At 65.4% G+C, this 13,933-nt stretch overlaps 1 protein-coding gene across 1 annotated transcript in view; it reads left to right on the forward strand.

Annotated features, from left to right (window-relative positions):
- The first annotated feature begins 1,903 nt into the window (after positions 1 to 1,903).
- Positions 1,904 to 13,933, forward strand: part of LOC135571503 (mucin-12-like) — a 56,838-nt gene continuing 44,808 nt past the window's right edge. Inside the window, exons 1-14 of the mRNA XM_065018092.1 lie at positions 1,904 to 2,260; positions 2,374 to 2,515; positions 2,937 to 3,088; positions 3,269 to 3,608; positions 4,201 to 4,372; positions 5,417 to 5,971; positions 6,257 to 6,421; positions 7,265 to 7,784; positions 7,895 to 8,356; positions 9,088 to 9,221; positions 9,693 to 10,128; positions 10,915 to 11,190; positions 11,308 to 11,816; positions 13,340 to 13,727. Coding sequence (XP_064874164.1) covers positions 1,904 to 2,260; positions 2,374 to 2,515; positions 2,937 to 3,088; positions 3,269 to 3,608; positions 4,201 to 4,372; positions 5,417 to 5,971; positions 6,257 to 6,421; positions 7,265 to 7,784; positions 7,895 to 8,356; positions 9,088 to 9,221; positions 9,693 to 10,128; positions 10,915 to 11,190; positions 11,308 to 11,816; positions 13,340 to 13,727 — 4,608 coding nt within the window. The remainder of the gene's footprint in view (positions 2,261 to 2,373; positions 2,516 to 2,936; positions 3,089 to 3,268; positions 3,609 to 4,200; positions 4,373 to 5,416; positions 5,972 to 6,256; positions 6,422 to 7,264; positions 7,785 to 7,894; positions 8,357 to 9,087; positions 9,222 to 9,692; positions 10,129 to 10,914; positions 11,191 to 11,307; positions 11,817 to 13,339; positions 13,728 to 13,933) is intronic.

The following is a 13,933-nucleotide window of genomic DNA, read 5'->3' on the forward strand; positions in this document are numbered from 1 at the left end:
AACTGGGATGTCTGCATACACATTTATCAGTTAAACGGGGATGTCTGCATACACATTTATCAGTTAAACTGGGATGTCTGCATACACATTTATCAGTTAAACTGGGATGTCTGCATACACATGTATCAGTTAAACTGGGATGTCTGCATACACATTTATCAGTTAAACTGGGATGTCTGCATACACATTTATCAGTTAAACTGGGATGTCTGCATACACATGTATCAGTTAAACTGGGATGTCTGCATACACATGTATCAGTTAAACTGGGATGTCTGCATACACATTTATCAGTTAAACGGGGATGTCTGCATACACATGTATCAGTTAAACTGGGATGTCTGCATACACATGTATCAGTTAAACTGGGATGTCTGCATACACATTTATCAGTTAAACTGGGATGTCTGCATACACATTTATCAGTTAAACTGGGATGTCTGCATACACATGTATCAGTTAAACTGGGATGTCTGCATACACATGTATCAGTTAAACTGGGATGTCTGCATACACATTTATCAGTTAAACGGGGATGTCTGCATACACATGTATCAGTTAAACTGGGATGTCTGCATACACATTTATCAGTTAAACTGGGATGTCTGCATACACATGTATCAGTTAAACTGGGATGTCTGCATACACATTTATCAGTTAAACTGGGATGTCTGCATACACATTTATCAGTTAAACTGGGATGTCTGCATACACATGTATCAGTTAAACTGGGATGTCTGCATACACATGTATCAGTTAAACTGGGATGTCTGCATACACATTTATCAGTTAAACGGGGATGTCTGCATACACATGTATCAGTTAAACTGGGATGTCTGCATACACATTTATCAGTTAAACTGGGATGTCTGCATACACATTTATCAGTTAAACTGGCATGTCTGCATACACATTTATCAGTTAAACTGGGATGTCTGCATACACATGTATCAGTTAAACTGGGATGTCTGCATACACATGTATCAGTTAAACTGGGATGTCTGCATACACATGTATCAGTTAAACTGGGATGTCTGCATACACATTTATCAGTTAAACTGGGATGTCTGCATACACATGTATCAGTTAAACTGGGATGTCTGCATACACATTTATCAGTTAAACTGGGATGTCTGCATACACATGTATCAGTTAAACTGGGATGTCTGCATACACATTTATCAGTTAAACTGGGATGTCTGCATACACATGTATCAGTTAAACTGGGATGTCTGCATACACATTTATCAGTTAAACTGGGGTGTCTGCATACACATCAGTTAAACTGGGATGTCTGCATACACATTTATCAGTTAAACTGGGATGTCTGCATACACATTTATCAGTTAAACTGGGGTGTCTGCATACACATCAGTTAAACTGGGATGTCTGCATACACATTTATCAGTTAAACTGGGGTGTCTGCATACACATCAGTTAAACTGGGATGTCTGCATACACATTTATCAGTTAAACTGGGATGCTTTGACTGCTGTTGGACAGAGTTGAGATGAGCTACAAAACAACTCTATGTTATGGTCTACATATCCCTGTCATAACGGTGACTTAACAAACATAATAAACAGTTCTAACCTCTCATACCATTATTACGGAAGAGAAGAAGGACAAGGGAGGTGAAGAGAAGAAGGCAAAGAGAGCAGAACAGAGGAAAGATGGAGAGCAGGAAGAGAAGAGAGAAGAGGGAAGGAAGTAAAGCAGAGCAGAGAAGGAGGGGAAGTGAGGAGAAGAGGATAAGAGAGAAAGAGAAAAGGAGGAAGGAAGAGGGGATATAGTCACTTTTAGCTGTTCTGGCGGATAAGCTGCAATTACCAGCTTAGTCATGCATCACAATTTAACCTTGTGTGTGTGTGTGTGTGTGTGCATAAAGGGAGGACAGCGGAACATGGTGTTGCTGACTAGCGCTGGCTTGATTAAAAGTCAGAGTGTGTATTATCACGGTGAGACACCTGCTGCACCACACTGCCCCACACCCCACCGCCCCCACTACACCGCTCCCACCCCACCGCCCCCACTACACCGCCCCACACCCCACCGCCTCCACTACACCGCTCCCACCCCACCGCCCCCACTACACTGCTCCCACCCCACCGCCCCCACTACACCGCCCCACACCCCACCGCCCCACTACCGCCCCCACTACACTGCTCCCACCCCACCGCCCCCACTACACCGCTCCCACCACACCGCCCCACACCCCACCGCCCCACACCGCACTGCTCCCACCACACCGCCCCACACCGCACTGCTCCCACCACACACGCACTGCACTGCTCCCACCACACCGCCCCACACAGCACCTCTCCCACCACACCGCCCCACACCGCACTGCTGCCACCACACCGCCCCACACAGCACTGCCCCCACTACACCGCTCCCACCACACCGCCCCCACTACACCGCTCCCACCACACCGCCCCACACCCCACCGCCCACACCGCACTGCTCCCACCACACCGCCCCACACCGCACTGCTCCCACCACACCGCCCCACACAGCACTGCCCCCACTACACCGCTCCCACCACACCGCCCACACAGCACCACCCCCACTACACCGCTCCCACCACACCCCCCACACAGCACTGCCCCCACTACACGGCTCCCACCACACCGCCCCACACCGCACTGCTCCCACCACACCGCCCCACACAGCACTGCCCCCACTACACCGCTCCCACCACACCGCCCCACACCGCACTGCTCCCACCACACAGCACTGCCCCCACTACACCGCTCCCACCACACCGCCCAACACCGCACTGCTCCCACCACACCGCCCCCACACCGCACTGCTCCCACCACACCGCCCCACACCGCACTGCTCCCACCACACCGCCCCACACCGCACTGCTCCCACTACACCGTCCCACCACACCGCCCAACACCGCACTGCTCCCACCACACCGCCCCACACAGCACTGCCCCCACTACACCGCTCCCACCACACCGCCCAACACCGCACTGCTCCCACCACACCGCACCTCTCCCACCACACCGCACCTCTCCCACCACACAGCACCGCTCCCACCACACCGCACTGCACTGCTCCCACCACACCGCCCCACACAGCACTGCTCCCACCACACCGCCCCACACAGCACTGCCCCCACCGCACCGCCCCACACAGCACTGCCCCCACTACACCGCTCCCACCACACCGCCCCACACAGCACTGCCCCCACTACACCGCACTGCTCCCACCACACCGCCCCACACAGCACTGCTCCCACCACACCGCCCCCACACAGCACTGCTCCCACCACACCGCCCCCACACAGCACTGCTCCCACCACACCGCCCCCACACAGCACTGCTCCCACTACACCGCCCCACTACACTGCTCCCACCACACCGCCCCCACTACACTGCTCCCACCACACCGCCCCCACTACACTGCTCCCACCACACCGCCCCCCACTACACTGCTCCCACCACACCGCCCCCACTACACTGCTCCCACCCCACAGCCCCCACTACACCGCCCCACACCCCACCGCCCCCACTACCGCCCCCACTACACTGCTCCCACCCCACCTCCCCCACTACACCGCTCCCACCACACCGCCCCACACCCCACCGCCCCACACCGCACTGCTCCCACCACACCGCCCCACACCGCACTGCTCCCACCACACCGCCCCAGACAGCACTGCCCCCACTACACCGCTCCCACCACACCGCCCCCACACAGCACCACCCCCACTACACCGCTCCCACCACACCGCCCCACACAGCACTGCCCCCACTACACGGCTCCCACCACACCGCCCCACACCGCACTGCTCCCACCACACCGCCCCACACAGCACTGCCCCCACTACACCGCTCCCACCACACCGCCCCACACCGCACTGCTCCCACCACACAGCACTGCCCCCACTACACCGCTCCCACCACACCGCACCTCTCCCACCACACCGCCCCACACAGCACTGCTCCCACCACACCGCCCCACACCGCACTGCTCCCACCACACAGCACTGCCCCCACTACACCGCTCCCACCACACCGCCCAACACCGCACTGCTCCCACCACACCGCCCCACACCGCACTGCTCCCACTACACCGCTCCCACCACACCGCCCAACACCGCACTGCTCCCACCACACCGCCCCACACCGCACTGCTCCCACCACACCGCCCCACACCGCACTGCTCCCACCACACCGCCCCACACAGCACTGCCCCCACTACACCGCTCCCACCACACCGCCCAACACCGCACTGCTCCCACCACACCGCACCTCTCCCACCACACCGCACCTCTCCCACCACACAGCACCGCTCCCACCACACCGCACTGCACTGCTCCCACCACACCGCCCCCACACAGCACTGCTCCCACCACACCGCCCCACACAGCACTGCCCCCACCGCACCGCCCCACACAGCACTGCCCCCACTACACCGCTCCCACCACACCGCCCCACACAGCACTGCCCCCACTACACCGCTCCCACCACACCGCACCTCTCCCACCACACCGCCCACACAGCACTGCTCCCACCACACCGCCCCACACCGCACCTCTCCCACCACACCGCCCCACACAGCACTGCTCCCACCACACCGCCCCACACAGCACTGCTCCCACCACACCGCCCCCACAGCACTGCTCCCACCACACCGCCCCACACAGCACTGCTCCCACCACACCGCCCCACACAGCACTGCTCCCACCACACCGCCCCCACTACACTGCTCCCACTACACCGCCCCCACTACACTGCTCCCACCACACCGCCCCCACTACACTGCTCCCACCACACCGCCCCCACTACACTGCTCCCACCACACCGCCCCCACTACACTGCTCCCACCACACCGCCCCCACTACACTGCTCCCAACACACCGCCCACACCCCACCGCCCCCACTACACCGCTCCCACCACACCGCCCCACACAGCACCCCCCCCACCCACCGCACCTGCTCCCACCACACCGCCCCACACCGCACTGCTCCCACCACACCGCCCCACACAGCACTGCCCCCACAACACCGCTCCCACCACACCGCCCCACACCGCACTGCTCCCACCACACCGCCCCCACACAGCACTGCCCCCACAACACCAATCCCACCACACCGCCCCACACAGCACCACCCCCACCACACCGCACCTCTCCCACCACACCGCACCTCTCCCACCACACCGCCCCACACCGCACTGTTCCCACCACACCGCCCACACAGCACCGCCCCACACAGCACTGCCCCCACTACACCGCCCCCACACAGCACCGCCCACACCCCACCGCCCCCACTACACCGCTCCCAACACACCGCCCCACACCCCACCGCCCCCACTACACTGCTCCCACCACACCGCCCCCCACTACACTGCTCCCACCACACCGCCCCACTACACTGCTCCCACCACACCGCCCACACAGCACTGCCCCACTACACTGCCCCCACACCCCACCGCCCCCACTACACTGCTCCCAACACACCGCCCACACCCCACCGCCCCCCACTACACCGCTCCCACCACACCGCCCACACAGCACCACCCCCACCACACCGCACCTCTCCCACCACACCGCACCTCTCCCACCACACCGCACCTCTCCCACCACACCGCCCCACACAGCACTGACCCCACAACACCAATCCCACCACACTGCCCCACACCGCACTGCTCCCACCACACCGCCCCCACACAGCACCGCCCCACACAGCACCGCCCCACACCCCACCGCCCCCACTACACCGCTCCCAACACACCGCCACACACCCCACCGCCCCCACTACACCGCTCCCAACACACCGCCCCACACCCCACCGCCCCCACTACACTGCTCCCACCACACCGCCCACACAGCACTGCCCCCACTACACCGCTCCCACCACACCGCCCCACACAGCACCACCCCCCACAACACCGCTCCCACCACACCGCACCTCTCCCACCACACCGCCCCACACCGCACTGCTCCCACCACACCGCCCCCACACAGCACCACCCCCACTACACCGCTCCCACCACACCGCCCCACACAGCACTGCTCCCACCACACCGCCCCACACAGCTTCGCTCCCACCACACTGCCCCACACAGCACTGCTCCCACCACACCGCCCCACACAGCACCGCTCCCACCACACCGCCCCACACAGCATCGCTCCCACCACCGCCCCACACAGCACCGCTCCCACCACACTGCCCCACACAGCACTGCTCCCACCACACCGCCCCACACAGCACCGCTCCCACCACACCGCCCCACACAGCATCGCTCCCACCACACCGCCCACACAGCATCGCTCCCACCACACCGCCCACACAGCACAGCCCCCACAACACCGCTCCACCACACCGCACCTCTCCCACCACACCGCCCCACACCGCACTGCTCCCACCACACCGCCCCCACACAGCACCACCCCCACTACACCGCTCCCACCACACCGCCCCACAGCACTGCTCCCACCACACTGCCCCACACAGCACTGCTCCCACCACACCGCCCCACAGCATCGCTCCCACCACACCGCCCCCACACAGCACTGCTCCCACCACACTGCCCCACACAGCACCGCTCCCACCACACTGCCCCACACAGCATCGCTCCCACCACACGGCCCCACACAGCACTGCTCCCACCACACCGCCCCACACAGCATCGCTCCCACCACACTGCCCCACACAGCACTGCTCCCACCACACCGCCCCACACAGCACCGCTCCCACCACACCGCCCCACACAGCATCGCTCCCACCACACCGCCCCACACAGCACCGCTCCCACCACACTGCCCCACACAGCACTGCTCCCACCACACCGCCCCACACAGCACCGCTCCCACCACACCGCCCCCACAGCATCGCTCCCACCACACCGCCCACACAGCACGCTCCCACCACACCCCCCCACACAGCACCGCCCCCACAACACCGCTCCCACCACACCGCACCTCCCACCACACCGCCCCACACCGCACTGCTCCCACCACACCGCCCCACACAGCACCACCCCCACTACACCGCTCCCACCACACCGCCCCCACACAGCACTGCTCCCACCACACTGCCCCACACAGCACTGCTCCCACCACACCGCCCACAGCACGCTCCCACCACACCGCCCCACACAGCACTGCTCCCACCACACTGCCCCACACAGCACCGCTCCCACCACACCGCCCCACACAGCATCGCTCCCACCACACCGCCCACACAGCACTGCTCCCACCACACCGCCCCACACAGCACCGCTCCCACCACACTGCCCCACACAGCATCGCTCCCACCACACCGCCCCCACACAGCATCGCTCCCACCACACCGCCCACACCGCACTGCTCCCACTCGCTCCTAACCACCACACCCCACCGCCCCACTACACTGCTCCCACCACACCGCCCCCACTACACCGCTCCCACCACACCGCACTGCTCCCACCACACCGCCCCACACAGCACCACCCACCACAACCGCTCCCACCACACACCCAACACACCGCCCACACCCACCGCCCCCACTACACTGCTCCCACCACACCGCCCCCACTACACCGCTTCTCCCACCACACCGCACTGCTCCCACCACACCGCCCCACACAGCACCACCCACAACACCGCTCCCACCACACCGCACCTCTCCAACACACCGCCCCACACCCCACCGCCCACTACACTGCTCCCACCACACTGCCCCACACAGCACCGCCCCCACACCGCACTGCCCCCACTACACCGCTCCCGCCACACCGCACCTCTCCCACCACACCGCACCACACCGCACTGCTCCCACCACACCGCCCCACACAGCACCACCCCCACTACACCGCTCCCAACACACCGCCCACACAGCACGCTCCCACCACACTGCCCCACACAGCACGCTCCCACCACACCGCCCCCACACAGCATCGCTCCCACCACACCGCCCACACGCACTGCTCCCACCACACCGCCCCACACAGCACCACCCCCACAACACCGCTCCCACCCCACCGCACCTCTCCCAACACACCGCCCCCACACCCCACCGCCCCACTACACCGCTCCCAACACACCGCCCCCACACCCCACCGCCCCCACTACACTGCTCCCACCACACCGCCCACACAGCACTGCCCCCACAACACCAATCCCACCACACCGCACTGCTCCCACCACACCGCCCACACCGCACTGCTCCCACCCCACCGCCCCCACTACACTGCTCCCAACACACCGCCCCACAAAGCACCACCCCACAACACCACTCCCACCCCACCGCACCTCTCCCAACACACCGCCCACACCCCACCCCCCCCACTACACTGCTCCCACCACACCGCCCCACACAGCACCACTCCCACCACACCGCACCTCTCCCACCACACCGCACCTCTCCCACCACACCGCCCACACCGCACTGCTCCCACCACACCGCCCCACACCGCACTGCTCCCACCACACCGCCCCAAACAGCACCACCCACTACACCGCTCCCACCACACCGCCCCCACACAGCACTGCCCCCACTACACTGCCCCACACCGCACCTCTCCCACCACACCGCCCCACAACGCCCCACACAGCACTGCTCCCACCACACCGCCCCACACAGCACCGCCCACACAGCACTGCCCCCACTACACCGCTCCCACCACACCGCCCACACCGCACCTCTCCCACCACACCGCCCCCACACAGCACCGCCCCACACAGCACTGCCACCACTACACCGCCCCACACAGCACTGCTCCCACCACACCGCCCCACACAGCACCGCCCCACACAGCACTGCTCCCACCACACCGCCCCCACACCGCACTGCTCCCACCACACCGCCCCACACAGCACCACCCCCACTACACCGCTCCCACCACACCGCCCCACACAGCACTGCTCCCACCACACCGCCCCACACAGCATCGCTCCCACCACACTGCCCACACAGCACTGCTCCCACCACACCGCCCCACACAGCACCGCTCCCACCACACCGCCCACACAGCATCGCTCCCACCACACCGCCCCACACAGCACCGCTCCCACACACTGCCCCACACAGCACTGCTCCCACCACACCGCCCCACACAGCACCGCTCCCACCACACCGCCCCACACAGCATCGCTCCCACCACACCGCCCACACAGCACGCTCCCACCACACCGCCCACACAGCACCGCCCCCACAACACCGGGCTCCCACCACACCGCACCCTCCCACCACCGCCCCACACCGCACTGCTCCCACCACACCGCCCCACACAGCACCACCCCCACTACACCGCTCCCACCACACCGCCCCACACAGCACTGCTCCCACCACACTGCCCCACACAGCACTGCTCCCACCACACCGCCCCACACAGCATCGCTCCCACCACACCGCCCCACACAGCACTGCTCCCACCACACTGCCCCACACAGCACCGCCTCCCACCACACTGCCCACACAGCACACCCCACTACACCGCTCCCACCACACCGCCCCACACAGCACTGCTCCCACCACACTGCCCCACACAGCACGCTCCCACCACACCGCCCCCCACAGCACGCTCCCACCACACCGCCCCCACACAGCACTGCTCCCACCACACTGCCCCACACAGCACCGCTCCCACCACACTGCCCCACACAGCATCGCTCCCACCACACCGCCCCACACAGCACTGCTCCCACCACACCGCCCCACACAGCATCGCTCCCACCACACTGCCCCACACAGCACTGCTCCCACCACACCGCCCCACACAGCACCGCCCCACACAGCACCGCCCCACACCGCACCTCTCCCACCACACCGCACCTCTCCCACCACACCGCCCCACACAGCACTGACCCCACAACACCAATCCCACCACACTGCCCCACACCGCACTGCTCCCACCACACCGCCCCACACAGCACCGCCCCACACACACGCCGCCCACACCCCACCGCCCCCACTACACCGCTCCCAACACACCGCCACACACCCCACCGCCCCACTACACCGCTCCCAACACACCGCCCCACACCCCACCGCCCACTACACTGCTCCCACCACACCGCCCCCACACAGCACTGCCCCACTACACCGCTCCCACCACACCGCCCCCACACAGCACCACCCCCCACAACACCGCTCCCACCACACCGCTCCCACCACACCGCCCCACACCGCACTGCTCCCACCACACCACCCCACACAGCACCACCCCACTACACCGCTCCCACCACACCGCCCCACACAGCACTGCTCCCACCACACCGCCCCACACAGCATCGCTCCCACCACACTGCCCCACACAGCACTGCTCCCACCACACCGCCCCCACACAGCACCGCTCCCACCACACCGCCCCACACAGCACGCTCCCACCACACCGCCCACACAGCACCGCTCCCACCACACTGCCCCACACAGCACTGCTCCCACCACACCGCCCCCACACAGCACCGCTCCCACCACACCGCCCCACACAGCACGCTCCCACCACACCGCCCCACACAGCACGCTCCCACCACACCGCCCACACAGCACAGCCCCACAACACCGCTCCCACCACACCGCACCTCTCCCACCACACCGCCCCACACCGCACTGCTCCCACCACACCGCCCCACACAGCACCACCCCACTACACCGCTCCCACCACACCGCCCCACACAGCACTGCTCCCACCACACTGCCCCACACAGCACTGCTCCCACCACACCGCCCCACACAGCATCGCTCCCACCACACCGCCCCACACAGCACTGCTCCCACCACACTGCCCCACACAGCACCGCTCCCACCACACTGCCCCACACAGCATCGCTCCCACCACAATGGCCCCACACAGCACTGCTCCCCACCACACCGCCCCCACACAGCATCGCGCTCCCACCACACCGCCCCACACAGCATCGCTCCCACCACACCGCCCCACACAGCACCGCTCCCACCACACTGCCCCACACAGCACTGCTCCCACCACACCGCCCCCACACAGCACCGCTCCCACCACACCGCCCCCACCACACCGCACCTCCCACCACACCGCCCCACACCGCACTGCTCCCACCACACCGCCCCACACAGCACCACCCCCACTACACCGCTCCCACCACACCGCCCCACACAGCACTGCTCCCACCACACTGCCCCCACACAGCACTGCTCCCACCCACCGCCCCACAGCATCGCTCCCACCACACCGCCCCCCACACAGCACTGCTCCCACCACACTGCCCCCACAGCACCGCTCCCACCACACTGCCCCACACAGCATCGCTCCCACCACACCGCCCCACACAGCACTGCTCCCACCACACCGCCCCCACACAGCACGCTCCCACCACACTGCCCCACACAGCACTGCTCCCACCACACCGCCCCCACACAGCACCGCCCACACAGCACCGCCCCACACCGCACCTCTCCCACCACACCGCACCCTCCCACCACACCGCCCCACACAGCACTGACCCCACAACACCAATCCCACCACACTGCCCCACACCGCACTGCTCCCACCACACCGCCCCACACAGCACCGCCCCCACCAGCACGCTCCACACCCCACCGCCTCCCACTACACCGCTCCCAACACACCGCCACACACCCCACCGCCCCACTACACCGCTCCCAACACACCGCCCCCACACCCCACCGCCCTCTACACTGCTCCCACCACACTCCCAACACACTGCCCCACACCGCTCCCACCACACCGCCCCCACACAGCACCCCCACAACACCGCTTCCCACCACACCGCACTCTCCCACCACCGCCCACACCGCACTGCTCCCACCAGCACACAGCACCACCCCACTACACCGCTCCCACCACACCGCCCCACACAGCACTGCTCCCACCACACCGCCCCACAGCTTCGCTCCCACCACACTGCCCCACACAGCACTGCTCCCACCACACCGCCCACACAGCACCGCTCCCACCACACCGCCCCACAGCATCGCTCCCACCACACCGCCCCACACAGCACCGCTCCCACCACACTGCCCCACACAGCACTGCTCCCACCACACCGCCCCACACAGCACCGCTCCCACCACACCGCCCCACACAGCATCGCTCCCACCACACCGCCCCACACAGCATCGCTCCCACCACACCGCCCCACACAGCACAGCCCCCACAACACCGCTCCCACCACACCGCACCTCTCCCACCACACCGCCCCACACCGCACTGCTCCCACCACACCGCCCACACAGCACCACCCCACTACACCGCTCCCACCACACCGCCCACACAGCACTGCTCCCACCACACTGCCCCACACAGCACTGCTCCCACCACACCCCCCACACAGCATCGCTCCCACCACACCGCCCACACAGCACTGCTCCCACCACACTGCCCCACACAGCACCGCTCCCACCACACTGCCCCACACAGCATCGCTCCCACCACACGGCCCCACACAGCACTGCTCCCACCACACCGCCCCCACAGCATCGCTCCCACCACACTGCCCCACAGCACTGCTCCCACCACACCGCCCCCACACAGCACCGCTCCCACCACACCGCCCCCACACAGCATCGCTCCCACCACACCGCCCACACAGCACCGCTCCCACCACACTGCCCCACACAGCACTGCTCCCACCACACCGCCCACACAGCACCGCTCCCACCACCGCCCCACAGCACGCTCCCACCACACCGCCCCCACACAGCATCGCTCCCACCACACCGCCCACACAGCACCGCCCCCACAACACCGCTCCCACCACACCGCACCTCTCCCACACACCGCGCCCACACCGCACTGCTCCCACCACACCGCCCCACACAGCACCACCCCCACTACACCGCTCCCACCACACCGCCCCACACAGCACTGCTCCCACCACACTGCCCCACACAGCACTGCTCCCACCACACCGCCCCCACACAGCACCACTCCCACCACACTGCCCCACACAGCACTGCTCCCACCACACCGCCCCACACAGCACCGCTCCCACCACACTGCCCCACACAGCATCGCTCCCACCACACCGCCCCACACAGCATCGCTCCCACCACACCGCCCCACACAGCACCGCCCCCACAACACCGCCCTCCCACCACACCGCACCACCTCCCACCACACCGCCCCACACCACACACCACACCGCCCCACACAGCACCACCCCCACTACACCGCTCCCACCACACCGCCCCACACAGCACTGCTCCCACCACACTGCCCCACACAGCACTGCTCCCACCACACCGCCCCACACAGCATCGCTCCCACCACACCGCCCCACACAGCACTGCTCCCACCACACTGCCCCACACAGCACCGCTCCCACCACACTGCCCCACACAGCATCGCTCCCACCACACCGCCCCACACAGCACTGCTCCCACCACACCGCCCCACACAGCATCGCTCCCACCACACTGCCCCACACAGCACTGCTCCCACCACACCGCCCCCACACAGCACCGCCCCCACACAGCACCGCCCCACACCGCACCTTCCCACCACACCGCACTGCTCCCACCACACCGCCCCACACAGCACTGACCCCACAACACCAATCCCACCACACTGCCCCACACCGCACGCTCCCACCACACCGCCCCACACAGCATCACCCAGCACCGCCCCACCCCACTGCTCCCCCACCGCTCCCAACACACCGCCACACACCCCACCGCCCCCACTACACAGCTCCTAACACACCGCCCACACCCCACCGCCCCCACTACACTGCTCCCACCACACCGCCCACACAGCACTGCCTCCCACCACACCGCTCCCACCACACCGCCCCCACACAGCACCACCCCACAACACCGCTCCCACCACACCGCACCTCTCCCACCACACCGCCCCACACCGCACTGCTCCCACCACCCACACAGCACCACCCCCACAGCACCGCTCCCACCACACCGCCCCACACAGCACTGCTCCCACCACACCGCCCCACACAGCACGCTCCCACCACACTGCCCACACAGCACTGCTCCCA

This window comes from Oncorhynchus nerka, linkage group LG4 (genome assembly GCF_034236695.1).
Source record: "Oncorhynchus nerka isolate Pitt River linkage group LG4, Oner_Uvic_2.0, whole genome shotgun sequence".
In the NCBI taxonomy this organism is placed as follows: domain Eukaryota; kingdom Metazoa; phylum Chordata; class Actinopteri; order Salmoniformes; family Salmonidae; genus Oncorhynchus; species Oncorhynchus nerka.